The sequence below is a fragment of the Ischnura elegans genome, chromosome 11 (assembly GCF_921293095.1).
Source record: "Ischnura elegans chromosome 11, ioIscEleg1.1, whole genome shotgun sequence".
Lineage (NCBI taxonomy): Eukaryota > Metazoa > Arthropoda > Insecta > Odonata > Coenagrionidae > Ischnura > Ischnura elegans.
The window spans coordinates 77688905-77701812 of NC_060256.1; the positions used below are offsets into that span (position 1 = coordinate 77688905).

Consider the following 12908-nt stretch of genomic DNA (forward strand, 5'->3'; position numbering starts at 1 on the left):
AATCCATTCCTCAGAAGCGGCAGAAGATACTGTCCTTGCTGTCAAAATAGGGTAGGGCCACAGAAAGTTACTTCGTAGAAATGCGGTTCACTCATCATCAGCATATTTAGGTTACCCTAAACTCTTAAGTATAACGCGCGTTATAGGTACATGTAATATAATCATTACTTGTACATCATCACTTACTACATGTGTAATTTCACAAACGTGTTTACTTTTTAATATCCTTGGGTAGAAGAGAAAAAAGCCCTCAGGTTAGTTTTACGAAAATTTAATGCAGTTTAAATACGCAGTCTTATGACCAGATCATGACATAATCTAACCTAATTACTAAATCTAGATCTTCTGCCAATCAATTCGTACTACGTAAAATATGATTGAGAAGGACACCAGGATAAATAAAATAAAAATATACCGATTAAAATACACCGGAAAACTTTTTTTTTTCTGTTGACGTCACGATCTAGTAGTATGTCAAATCATGTTCCAATTTATTAAATGAGCGTTATGCATATTATAATCTTTTGGAGCTACCTATCGCTCTCTGTCTCAACCGAGAAGCTTAAGAACAAGCACTTACCATTGGAAGTTAATTAAAATTCCTAGATGACCTATTCCATCAGCCAGGGCTGCGTATGATTTTGCGGAATAGTCTTAATCTTTTCTAAGATATTTTTATTGTAAAACATTATTGTTAGGCGAAAAATATTTTTTTTAATGAATATTTAACAACAAACCCTGACTACACGATACATTCACACGAATGAGTTAATGCCTAAACGTATAACCGCGTGAATGACAACGAAAATGCGTCGTTTAACCACCCAACTTGTGCGAATGTATGAACAGAAAATAGAACCTGTCCTAATTTGGTTCATGCATTCGTACATGTTACGTTCCCATCCACCAAAATCATTCATGTAGTTAACATTAACTCAGAATTTTTAATGTACCGTGTAACCAGGCCTTCACAGACAGTTTGATATGCATAGTTTCGTGCGATGCAAAACCAGCTGATTGGATACCTTCACAAAAAATATATAGCGATATAAAATGGAGTGCTTAAAATGAAATAGGACAATAAAGTTCAAAGTTAAACTCAAAGTTGGTTCTTGAAATCTTTATGGCCAAAAGCCGCGATCTCTTACATAAAACGTATTTTTTTTGCCTCTTAACAGACATTCAGATCTCTTCTTACCAAGTTATATCCCTATTCTGAGACTGCGGATGTTGCTGAAGTCATAAAACTCCAGTTTCCATTTCTCGGTGAACGATAAAAAAGCTAAGGCGGGAACATATAGTAGCCGCTACTATCATTTTTCGGGGAATCTCAATTCATATTCTAAAATATTCCGGGAAAACAATGGCCAAGAAGAGACGCAATATAGAATTCTTGAGATATTGCAACCATGGTAAAATAACTTTTAAATAGAAAAGAAACATTTTAGAACGAGCTTAGCAAGATCAAAGTTATTTTCACGAGGAAAAGTTTTTTTAATGATGAACTCAGCCTTTAAGACACCTTGAATTTAGAAAAAAAATTCTACGTTATAAACAACTTGCTACCGAAGCCATTCTGCATTGATCATTCATATGAATGAGCTCTCTTAATTCAGTATTCAGGAAGAAATTGCTTTTTTATGGTTCCTACTTACTACTACAATAAAATATCCGTTGTCAAAGACCAATGCCTTGTTTTATGATTCGAAATCCGAATTTTTACCCCATTAATTCTCCGACCATGAGAGGAAAATATCCATTGAATGAAAACTCAATATCAATTGTACATGGTATAGAGAGTAGATCAATTCATTAAAATCCACATGCTAAGCTTATTGTAACCTGATTACCAGAAAAGTCGGTCAGAAAAAAGTAGCATCAAAAACAACATAAAATTAGAATTCAATGCGGAATTGACAGATTTATCATACGAAATATTATTTTTCAGTGCACAAACCTTCCTCACCTGCAGAAAAATTTCATTCTATGTTTCGTTCAGTGCTTTGAAACTCGCGCTCGCCGAACAGAGCGTCAAATTAGAGTTTTTCACTTCGACAGAGACTTACTTATTGTTAGTGAGCACGACCTCCACCACATGTGCCGAAGTGTGGACTTGTGACGTCAACCCCTTACTCGGTAAACCCCATTCCGAAGTTCGCACTGAGAAAATGACTAGACGGTGTAACTGGCTAACTCGCCTGGCCGAAAATTCGGATATTCAGGTCCAAGCCCTAGGTCAAATATTTTTTTCAAGGCGAACTTCATTCTTGGTATATTTAATAACGCAGATTTAAACGTCCCATCCCCGTTAAGTACTCCCTACACACAAAACGTTTTGTCTCCTCCGTAAAGGCCGGGACACACATGACCGCACCGAGCCCGCACCGACACACGGCCGACACACGGCCGCGGCACGGACGACTGTTGGTGACGGTGGTAGGAGAACACACATGCCCGTCATTGCCCCGAGCGACGGCCGTCAATATTGTCTCATTTCTGTTCCTAGCGTGGTGTGTTTTTCTGTTCTCGATCATGTTTTCAAACTTTCGGAACAGTGATCTAGCGATGATTGCCTTGGCTCTAGATGAAGAGGAAAAAGAGGAAACTTTGAGGAGGCGAAGAAAGAGAACTTGGGTGGACACTGCATGGAAATCAAGACATATTGAGGGAGAATTTAATACCCTGTTTCATCGTCTCATGGATGATGAAATTAAGTTCTACGGATATTTTCGAATGACACAAAATACCTTCCATCTTCTCCTCAATAAGCTCCAAGAACACCTGAAGAAGAACGATACTTTTTGGAGGAGATGTATTCCACCAAGTGAACGTCTGGCTGTGTGCTTAAGGTATGTTCTCATATTTGTGAGTTTTTAGGAGGTGTACATATATGTGTGTGTGTGTGTGTATATATAACACACACACGACCAAATATTCTTCTTTTCTAATTTCTGTAGTTTTACATAATTGTATAAGAGAGTCACTAGTGGTAATAGAAACACAATATCAAAAAATCAATACTTTAATTGCCAAATTTTTTATACTAAACATGTTAATATTATTATTTTTACAATTTAAAAAACGAGGCGTGGTTCATTGTATGCATGGAAAGTGGATTCGTTATTTGTTGGTTGCTTTCGTTAAGGGAACTGTAATGAGGTGATTCATTGGTGAATGATGAACGTGTGGAGGAATCATTGCTGCCTGCGACGCTTTCATTTTTTGATAACTGCTTCAACTCAAACTCTTGCACTGTAGTGAAAATTGATGTTTTTGCCTGGTTTAATAATATGGGGTCCAAAGATTTCAGAACTGGAGCCAGGCTAGCAAGAAAAATATCGATAGGGTGTTGTTCAGGACTGGTTGGATTTACTCTGACTTTTTCTGCCTCTTTTTCGGCTAATATATACGCCATAAGTTGGCTCGAAGGAGACTCTTGCGCCGGTTTTTCATTATTTGATCCCCTTCGTTTAGCATTCAATGGTCTATTGAAGTGGTTTCTTTTACCAGAAATGGTTTGCGTGGACTCAGCTGGAGGAACTGAAGAGGTAGGCTGAACTGTAATCTGAGAACTTGTACCAGGGTATTGAGAAACATCGTATTGGCTTTCAAGCTCACTTCCGGGATCATGTTCAGGCTCTTCTTCCACTCTAGAGTCAAATTCGGAATCATCCCTTTGGTATTCCATTGATGTCACATTGGAGAGGGTTTCTCTTTCCACAATATGAGGCAGCAAAAATTCCAAAATGTCTTCGTACTTGTACTTATTTTTTTTGGCAGCAGCTTGTCCCGATTTTGTCTTCCTCTTTTGTAGAGTTCGACGGAACTGATCTCGAAACGAGGCCCACCTTTTCCTGCACTCTTCCGGCCCTCCTAAAAAAAATATTCTTTTAGAATAATAATTTTATGTTAAAATCTATCAAAATATCTTTTTTCAGGTTCCTTGCAACTGGGGATACTTTCAAGACAATTTCATTCAGCTATAGGCTGGGCAGATCGACTGTAGCTGCTATCATTCACAGTACATGTAAAGCAATAGTGGACGTTATTCAAAAGGAGGTCATGCCTGTGCCAGATGAAGCAAAATGGAACACTGTGGCATCTGAGTTTTGGGAAAAGTGGCAGTTCCCCAACTGTATTGGAGCCTTGGATGGGAAGCATGTTACAATTCAAGCTCCGAAGTTATCAGGCAGTCTATACTGGAATTACAAACACTCATACTCCATTGTACTTCTAGCCTTAGTTGACCCATGCTACAACTTCATTGTGGTAGACGTCGGAGCTTACGGGAAAAACTCGGATGGAGGTATTTTTTTAAACTCGAATTTTGGAAGAGCTCTGGAGCATGGCCAGCTCAATGTTCCCAGGGGTGGAGCACTACCTGGAACAAATTTCGAACTGCCAATGGTCATTGTAGGTGATGAAGCCTTTCCTCTTAAAAGATATATGATGAGACCTTATCCTGGAAAAGGTTTGACAGATGACAAAAGGATATTTAACTACCGTCTAAGCCGAGCTAGGAGGATTTCTGAAAATGCGTTTGGAATTTTGGTACAGAAGTTTCGCATTTTCTCCCGACGGTTGCAAGGAAATCCTGAAAACATTACGACTTTAGTACTAGCTGCTTGCGTCCTCCACAATTTCATACGACATAATGAAGGAATTAACATGTCAGCATTAAATGAAAGCAAAGATGGGACTGAGAGCACCAGCCTCCCTAGCAGGGCCTGCAATTTTCAAGACCTACCTCGTCTACGAGGAGGGTCAACAGGAGAAGCGTTTGCTGTTCGAGAAAAACTCAAGGATTTCTTTAACTCTCCAGTTGGAAGTGTAGAGTGGCAAGTGAGGGCTGCACTGGGAATATAAGACGCCCAAGATTTACCGCCAAATGACATTGGACTTTAACGTACAAGTAGCGATATTATTTTGAACTACAACTTTCAACTTTGGAAATTCAACTGTGTTAGTGCGTTAATTATTATTGTTAAATTTTTATTTTTTCTTGACCTCTTCTTAAACTTATTTATGTATATTTTTGTGAGTTCTTGGAGTTTAGGTCGAAATATATAAAAACCAAATTTAGCCAACGCTTCGATATAATTGTATATCTTCTAAAGGGCTTAGTTATGAAAAAGAAAATGAGATAAACATATGGATGAATTAAATATGATATGATAGTAAAATTTGGAATCATAAATATATAAAGTTACAATACTGTTTTTAGTTTATAATAAAATAAAACGACAAATTCAGTATTAAGTAATTGAGAAAAGGGATACACAGGAGTTCAACGTGACTTAATTTGTGGTGTTTGTTTGTTTATGGTAACAATGATTATTTTGTAGACCATGGTTACATTCAGAGAAAATCAATAAAGTAAAAATAAATTATACTCAAATTATCAATATCCGATCTTTTATTACAACAATTTTCATTTTTTTGAAATATATATAATTTCTTTTATCAACCGCTTCGCTAAAATTAATTCATTTTCTAAAATTTTGGTATTACTAAAGTCGAAATAATGGCTATTGAATAATCTGGGTTGTGCAAGGGCACATAACTGTGTTTTATTTTTTATTGATGATTTGAGTTGTGAATTCCTATTCATTAAGTACTGAGATGTTTGACCAATGTAGAAACTGTTGCAAACTTGTACATGCACTATACACGGTAAATAAACACTCTGTATAACGAAATGAAAGAATATAAAAATGTGACATACCTGATACTTTCAGTTTCTCGGAAATCATTTTCCACACCCTTTCCTTGTACTCGACATTCCGATAATTATCCACAGTTTGGTCATACAGAACTGGGAATTTCCGCACTTCTTCAATAAGTTTCTCGCTCTCCATGTTGCACGAGCCCGCACCGTCACCGTCAAAAAGTAAACTGAACTAGTCGGTGACGGTGCGGACTCGGCGCGGTCTCCAAGCACGGTGACGGTGCGGGCACGGTGCGGTGGTGTGTGTCCCTACGCGTCTGAATGCATTGTTTTCCTTTCTCGCCGTAGCACGTCCAACACTCGGCCGTGTGTCGGTGCGGGCTCGGTGCGGTCATGTGTGTCCCGGCCTTAACTCGTCAAAAAGTTTCCTCTCCTCGCCTATCTACTTAGTCATCCCTCATGCAATCCATCAATATCATTCCAATTCATCTTCTCTATTCATCTCCAAACAAATATTTCGAATATATCCAGTATTTCATAGTTCTCCTTTCTATAAGTGTCCACGTTCATGAACTATAAAGCGATATTACATTCAGTATCGAACTCTTCACTAGCCTTCCCTTTAAACTCTTGCATAACAATTCTGTCATCAGGTCTTTCCTATTGTTGAATGTCACCTTAGCTAACGCAACTGAATGGTTTGTAAGCTAAGGGGTACAAGTGATTTCTTTTTTCTATACACAGTTAAGTATAGATAACAAACAAAATCGGCTAGATATTTAGTAGTTCATTTCATTTTCCACTTGATGTCAGCGCAGAACTGAGACTTCCTCGTATCCCTCGGATACCAATTGTTGTGTATTGGTATGGTATGGTATTTGGGGAAGGTGACCGACAGCTGAGGTCATTTGCTCCATGAGGGAAGGATAGGTAGTGAAGGGTGGAGAGAAACCCGGCGTCGGCATTAGCCTGCTCTTAACGAAAGGCGCCAAGGGGACCACGGCTTAACGTCCCATCCGACGGACGGAGTATTGCACTTGAAATGTTCTCCACACAACATTCAAGCAGGGATCGGGCAGCCTCTGAAAATTCTCTGCCACTGCCGGGATTTGAACCCGAGCCCGCCGGGTGGGAAGCCAACACTCTAGCCACCACACCAACCCGATACCCATTGTTGTGTATTTATTCAAACTATTAACTTTACCCAACTCTGTTGGTGGTTGCTTTCGGGAAATGCTGCGTTGGTATCATTATCTGCTCGACGTTTGGCTTGGCCTGCCTGCTAGCTGGGTACTCTGCTTCCTGCTGACAGCCTGCATCGTAGCGGCGCTCATAGCCTTGCACTAAATAGGCCTCACACGGCGGAAGCCGGAACCAGAATGACGTCACATGGGCTTTCCCCAGCATTCAAACTTAGCCGTCGCGTTTTCGTGCGCTTGAAAATTTTCATTTTTCATTTAATCGCGAAAAATAGATATTTTCAATTAAAAACCTAAAAGCGTGAAATGCGTACTCCAAGAGTAATAATCTTCCGATATAGGCAATAAAAAAGAGGAAACCGCCCTCTTGAAGAGGGAAGTCCATCAAGGGAAAGGAGACTGTCGGAATGCTTCTTATAGCTCCATGAAGACCTATCTCAATAGGTAGAATACTTTAATAATTATTGGAGCAATTTATAGATCTACCGCTTGGAATGGACGAAAAAAATGATCGAGTGATTCAGGCCTTAACACAGGTAAACACAGATGGATTGAACCGCACCATCATAACAGGTCAAGCCAATCGCAAATAGGGTTAAAAAAATAAGAGAGATAGACTATAGAACAGAGAAATTCAGAATTTGTTAAAAGAATATTAGGAAAGTGCGACGGCAAAGTGAGAGAAATTAGCTACTTCTCCCTCTTTAGACCCCATTTAGAATACGCTGCCAGTGTTTGGGACTCTCATGAAATAGGCTTAAAAACAGAGTTGGAACGCGTACAAGGAAGAGTTGCCAGGTACGTGAAAAATCGTTATGATAGCCTTGTTAGTGTAGTTAGATAAACTAGGATGGGAATCTCTGTCCGACCGTAGATTGAAAAAATAGACTAAAACTTTTAGATAAATTCAGGGGTGGATCCAGGATTTCTTTCTTGGGGGGGCACAAGCAAGGCAGTATCCAGGATTTTGTCCTGGGGGGGCACAAGGATGCCTCGTAATACAAAACGAACGCAATGATAATGGGACCGTATTAAAAATCTTGCTTACTTATAAGGGTCTGGGGGGGCACGTGCCCCTGTGCCCCCTCCTAGATCCACCTATGGATAAATTCAAGAGCAGTGTCTTCTCTGACGAAGTTAACAATATCTTACAAACGCCAACATACTGCGGTAGATCAGATCATGTAGATAATATAAGAAAGAATAATATAAGATACAGATTCGGAATGTCTATTTTTTCCACGATCAATAAGAGATTACAACGGCAGCGTTAGAACTCACAAATAGAGTAGATGACTTTGTAGTGTAGCCTACTAACTTATGTAAAATTCAATGCATGTTTATGAATTGTATTATTATTTCTAACAGCATGTGGTAGTATAATTTTTAAGCATGCGTAGCGTTTTTTGGACCGTCAGGTGTGCAAGTGGGAATCCAATTGCATGCTGCTTGCTGATGATTGATCACCCCCTGCCAAACACCCTACTTATAGGTGGCTCGCAGGGTATTATGTAGATGTAGATCATTCCATAGTTCAACCCGCATTGTAGCTAAAAAAACATTATCCATGAATTTAGCCACGTGCTCGGATTTGGAAGTTTGATATAAATGGCACGGTTTCTCAGAAATCTCATTCGTGAGCGTCTGCTCGCCAAAGGATAATACGAATCGGGACTACGTGCTCGGCAGCTAATTAGTCGAGCGACGTGAATTTCGCTCGCCAAAATTTCTCACGCCCACGAATTTGACTTGTCTCGCCACGACTGCGTGAGATATCTATTTATTTTACATTCTGAATGTCTTCTTTCGCAAGAACAGGGAAGTGATTTAACTTCGTTTGGAAAAGATAATGCTAACTGGAGTGCTTCATATTTTTCTAGTAATCAAACCAACTCATGCCGATTTTTCATTACTATTGTATCGATGTGTACCTGCTAAAGATTTAGGCAGGTATTACATCCCCAATCAATTGCTTAAATGAATACTGTACCGATAAAATTTAAAGCTATGGGTTAAACATGGCATACACTTTCCAGTATTTTCAAATACAAGTAACCCAGATGAGCGTATATTATAAGTATAAATTTTCGATTTCGAGGTACAGGAAAATATTGAATAGTGCCGAATCTCTTCACTCGGAAAATTTTAAGACCATTTAGTAACTCTAAAACAAGTCGTGCGCTATAAAAAAAATACCGTTCATGTGAGAGTGATTTGTCCATATTAACTCAATGCCTGTTTAATACAGTTTTACATGCAGTCTTGTGATCAGATTATGATATAATTTACCCTATAAGTACATCCATATGTTATTATAATGAATTTACCATACGAAAAATATGATCGCAAAGGATTCCAAGAAAAATCAAGGAACATTACCCATTAAAAAGTATCAGAGATACATGACGATACAGATTTTCATTGACGTCACGGCCTAGTGGTAAACAATATTTCGTTCTAAAGGAAGAAAAAATGTATTATTGGATTAATTCGGGACTTTCACAGTTAAGAGGTTTAGTGGCCCAAAATTTTGTTCATCTACTCCTCCATGTAACATCAACCTAGCATTTTATGGAGGTAGTCATTAATATGGGCTCTTAGACTAGCGACTACCATTTCAGCCAGCTCAGGTTCATAGCTGAAAATTGACGCCTCAGCGCGATGAATCAAACGCTCTAGTTATAAAATTTCTCACCACACCAGTAGTCCATAGACTGCGAGTGCCTATTTGGACGAGCTCGTGTCATGCGATAGATGTCGTCAACTTGTTTGACACTCTTCGATGACCTTGAAGCTGAATATTGGCATGTTCCATTAAATGAGATAAGAGGCCACGTGCTGGTGTATGCTGGGAAATAGGAGACGGTAAAGCATTTAAAAGATCACTAAGACGAGGGGATGGATGACGGTCTCAACAAATAGTATAAATATCAATAGGTCAATATTATAAATTGTAAGTATGCGTAACGTTTTTTGGACCGTGTGGTGTGCATGTGGGAGTCCAATTGTGTGCTGCATTCTGGTGATTGATCACCCCCTGCCAAACACCCTATAGGTGGATCGCAGGGTATTATGTTGACGTAGATGTAGATTTAAATTAATCTGGAGCCGAATTCTTTACGATTTACACCCGGCGGGAATCCCGAGAAATTATTCTACAAAGGATGGGATGCTTTCACGGCGAATAGTCTATGGAAGATTAAAAAAAAATTTTCATTTATATTTCATTGAGCCTACCGTAGATAATCACGTTATTTCTTTTCGTGCAATGAAATATTCCGTTCAAACGACCTTTACTCTCAAATAATCAGTGAGGAAGCACACATCGAAGGAAACCTTCTAGCTAGCTTCGAACCAATCAAAATTAAAAATGTCTAATCACACGACATAAGAAGAACTATAGCCTTTGTGCCTAGTACCTTCGGTTTACTAGCTCCCATAACGGAGCTTCTCATTATATCCTCATGAGCGCTAGTGCTGTGTGTTTGAAAGGCAAATGTGAAACTTTTCCACAAGTATATTTTTTTAATATCTTAGGCTAACAGTGAAAAATTAAGAAGTATTCTAGTCTTAATCAATTTTTAATGCGCAACATATAATTGGAAAGGATTCCAAGAAAAAATAAAGGAACCTTACCGATTATTTACAGGGTGCGTTCTGAAAGTAATGCCTAAAGTTTTACTTCCTGCGCCGCTCCTATTGGTTGAGGGGAATCAAAAGACTTAAAATAAGTGGGGCCAACGCTAAGCTTTACAAGAAAATCAGATTCAGTGCTCCCCAAGCTGTGGAAGCGGTAGGACGTCAGTTATTGTAAACTTCAGCACGTTACCTCAGTCACGAAAAAAATGGAATCGAAAATGGAGCATAGTTGTGCAAAACTGAAGAAATATCTTGAGGTAACATAAAAATATTACTTTTGAGGCTTACGTGGACTCTGAGCTATCCCACTTAGAAGTTTTGAGGTGGTTAAAGTCCTTGAAGAAGGGCCGGGAAGAGGTAAATCCCCAAGATGGCAAGAAGGAGCAAATCAAAAGTGAAATCAATGCTCATTGTCTTTTGAGACAACAAAAGAATGATCTACAAGGCATTTGTTTTTCAAGAACAGACATTTAATGCTGCCTATTATATGTACGTGCTGAAAATAGTCAGAGAAAGGGTCTTGATTTTCTTAGGTTTATTAGACGACAGGAAATTCAAGTTGATCAATTTTAATTTTAATAATACTTAATCAGAAAAAAGATGGAGAACGTCCTTCTTAAAGGAAGACATCAATCAACAACTTCAACAATACGTTAAAAAGAAAAAAGATAAACACAACGGAATAACAAAAATAAATATGTAAAATACTAACGATTACATTGCACTTAAAGTAAGAGAAATTTCTCTGTACAACAAAGGGTCATCACGACGAGAAAAGACATCTGCGCTACCTGATCAAGCCATCTCGACAAAGGGCCTTGCCACAACTCTCTACGAATCCGCGAGTTCCTGGAATAACAAGGATCAATCGCTGCCCCAACCCCCTATATAGTCCTGAAGTCGCCCTAGCAGACTTCTTTCTGTAACCTCAGATTAAGGAAGCCCTGAAATGAACCCATTTTCTTCCTTAGAAGGGAGAGAATCTGTCGTGACGAGAACCTTGCGAGATGTTTTTATCACATTGTAGCCTCAGCAGTTAGTCACTAAATAACATGAATTATTTTTCCACCAAGCTTTAGATCGTCATAAATATATAGCTTTGTAGTTTATATAACGACTATAAGTTCTTTCGAGAATGATTTACACCAAAAGAGATTCAATTTTGCAACCTAATCTAGAAAGCTTGCTGGCAAAACTTGCTTGTTTTGAAAATTTTAATCTGCAATATCGTAAGCTGATGTGTACAGTATCTTAGACCATGTTTACACCCTCATTACTTTCAGTACCTTATTCTGTTATTTAACTTGCCTGGCCTTCTCGTACTATCGACCCATACCATCTGTAGTACCTTACTGTGTCGTGAAAAGATCTATGGACGACTATGGGGTCAGGAACTGGATTGCTATTGACAATTCGACAACCGACTAGTCCATTGCCTTCAGGGCTGACGGTAGGTAAGCTACGAAGAAATCATATCCCAAACAGAATGTTCTGTGACTGTTTTAGAATAGACTGGCTGGGCATGTAACAAAAAAACACTTTCATGACATAAAAATTTCCACTTCATCGACCTGACCATAATCACATCAATGGCCTCGTTTAGTTGCCACAGCGATTAGTCAATAAATAACTTGAATGTTTTTGTGGCCAAGCTTGAGTCTGCCAAGGCTTAGTTGCTTTTTATTATCATATAGCGACCACTGGTTCGTTCTGAAATGCTTCATATCAAAATGATTCATTTTCCCTACTTATGCAAGAAAAAACGTCGTATTAAAAAGTTTCAATAATAGGAGAAAACGTATCATGCATATTGACGAGAATGAAAGCATTAACGAGAATGATGAAACTTAGTAGTTTTAAGCCATTCCATCGGGTATATGGCAAATGGCTCTCTAAAGAACTACTATGAACCATCAAGGACAGTAAATTCACTCCACGACTCCAAATGGCACTGAAGTGCAATTCATATCCATGTACCGAGGTATTAATTAGATCATTTCCAAGTCTTGTAAAAAGGTAGCCAGCGGTTTTTGGACTTAATCGCTTGCGTTCGGCACTCAGACGCTGTGATGGACAGTCCATTCAGGGGAAAAGGAACATGGAAAGGCAATTAAGAGTCTCGTTTTTCGAGATCAAGCCATCAGATTTCCTGTGAAATTTGAAAAGAGGCTCAGCGAAAGAAAAAAAAAAGAGGAGCGACGTCCGCCAATCAATCTATCAGTTCCATCGATCTAAAACCTGTTTGCCTCCATCCGTGACGGTCCAAGTGGATGCAAATACGCAATCATTCATTACCGGACTTTCATGAATTCATTTTCTACAGAGTAGAGTGGCAATTTAGATCATTTTTTTTTTTTATAATTCCCCGATCAATTATGGAAGCATTTCCAATCACAATTACA

At 38.8% G+C, this 12908-nt stretch overlaps 1 protein-coding gene across 1 annotated transcript; it reads right to left on the bottom strand.

Annotated features, from left to right (window-relative positions):
* Positions 1-2993: 2993 nt before the first annotated feature.
* Positions 2994-5919, bottom strand: LOC124167656. Its single transcript, XM_046545639.1, has 3 exons — positions 5726-5919; positions 4067-4145; positions 2994-3887 (listed from the first exon to the last, which is right to left on the bottom strand). The coding sequence occupies exons 1-3, from the start codon at positions 5856-5858 to the stop codon at positions 3068-3070; spliced, it is 1032 nt and encodes a 343-aa protein (XP_046401595.1). The 5' UTR covers positions 5859-5919; the 3' UTR covers positions 2994-3067.
* Between the last annotated feature and the right edge of the window lie 6989 nt (positions 5920-12908).

Bases quoted from the DNA above. Each gene is read 5' to 3' on its own strand.
- LOC124167656 (XM_046545639.1), bottom strand. From the start codon at position 5,858: ATGGAGAGCGAGAAACTTATTGAAGAAGTGCGGAAATTCCCAGTTCTG. The intron at 4,146-5,725 runs GTATGTCACATT...TTCCCATCCAAG, and splicing joins CGAGAAACTGAAAGTATCAG to GCTCCAATACAGTTGGGGAA. The intron at 3,888-4,066 runs GCATGACCTCCT...TTATTCTAAAAG, and splicing joins TTTTGCTTCATCTGGCACAG to AATATTTTTTTTAGGAGGGC.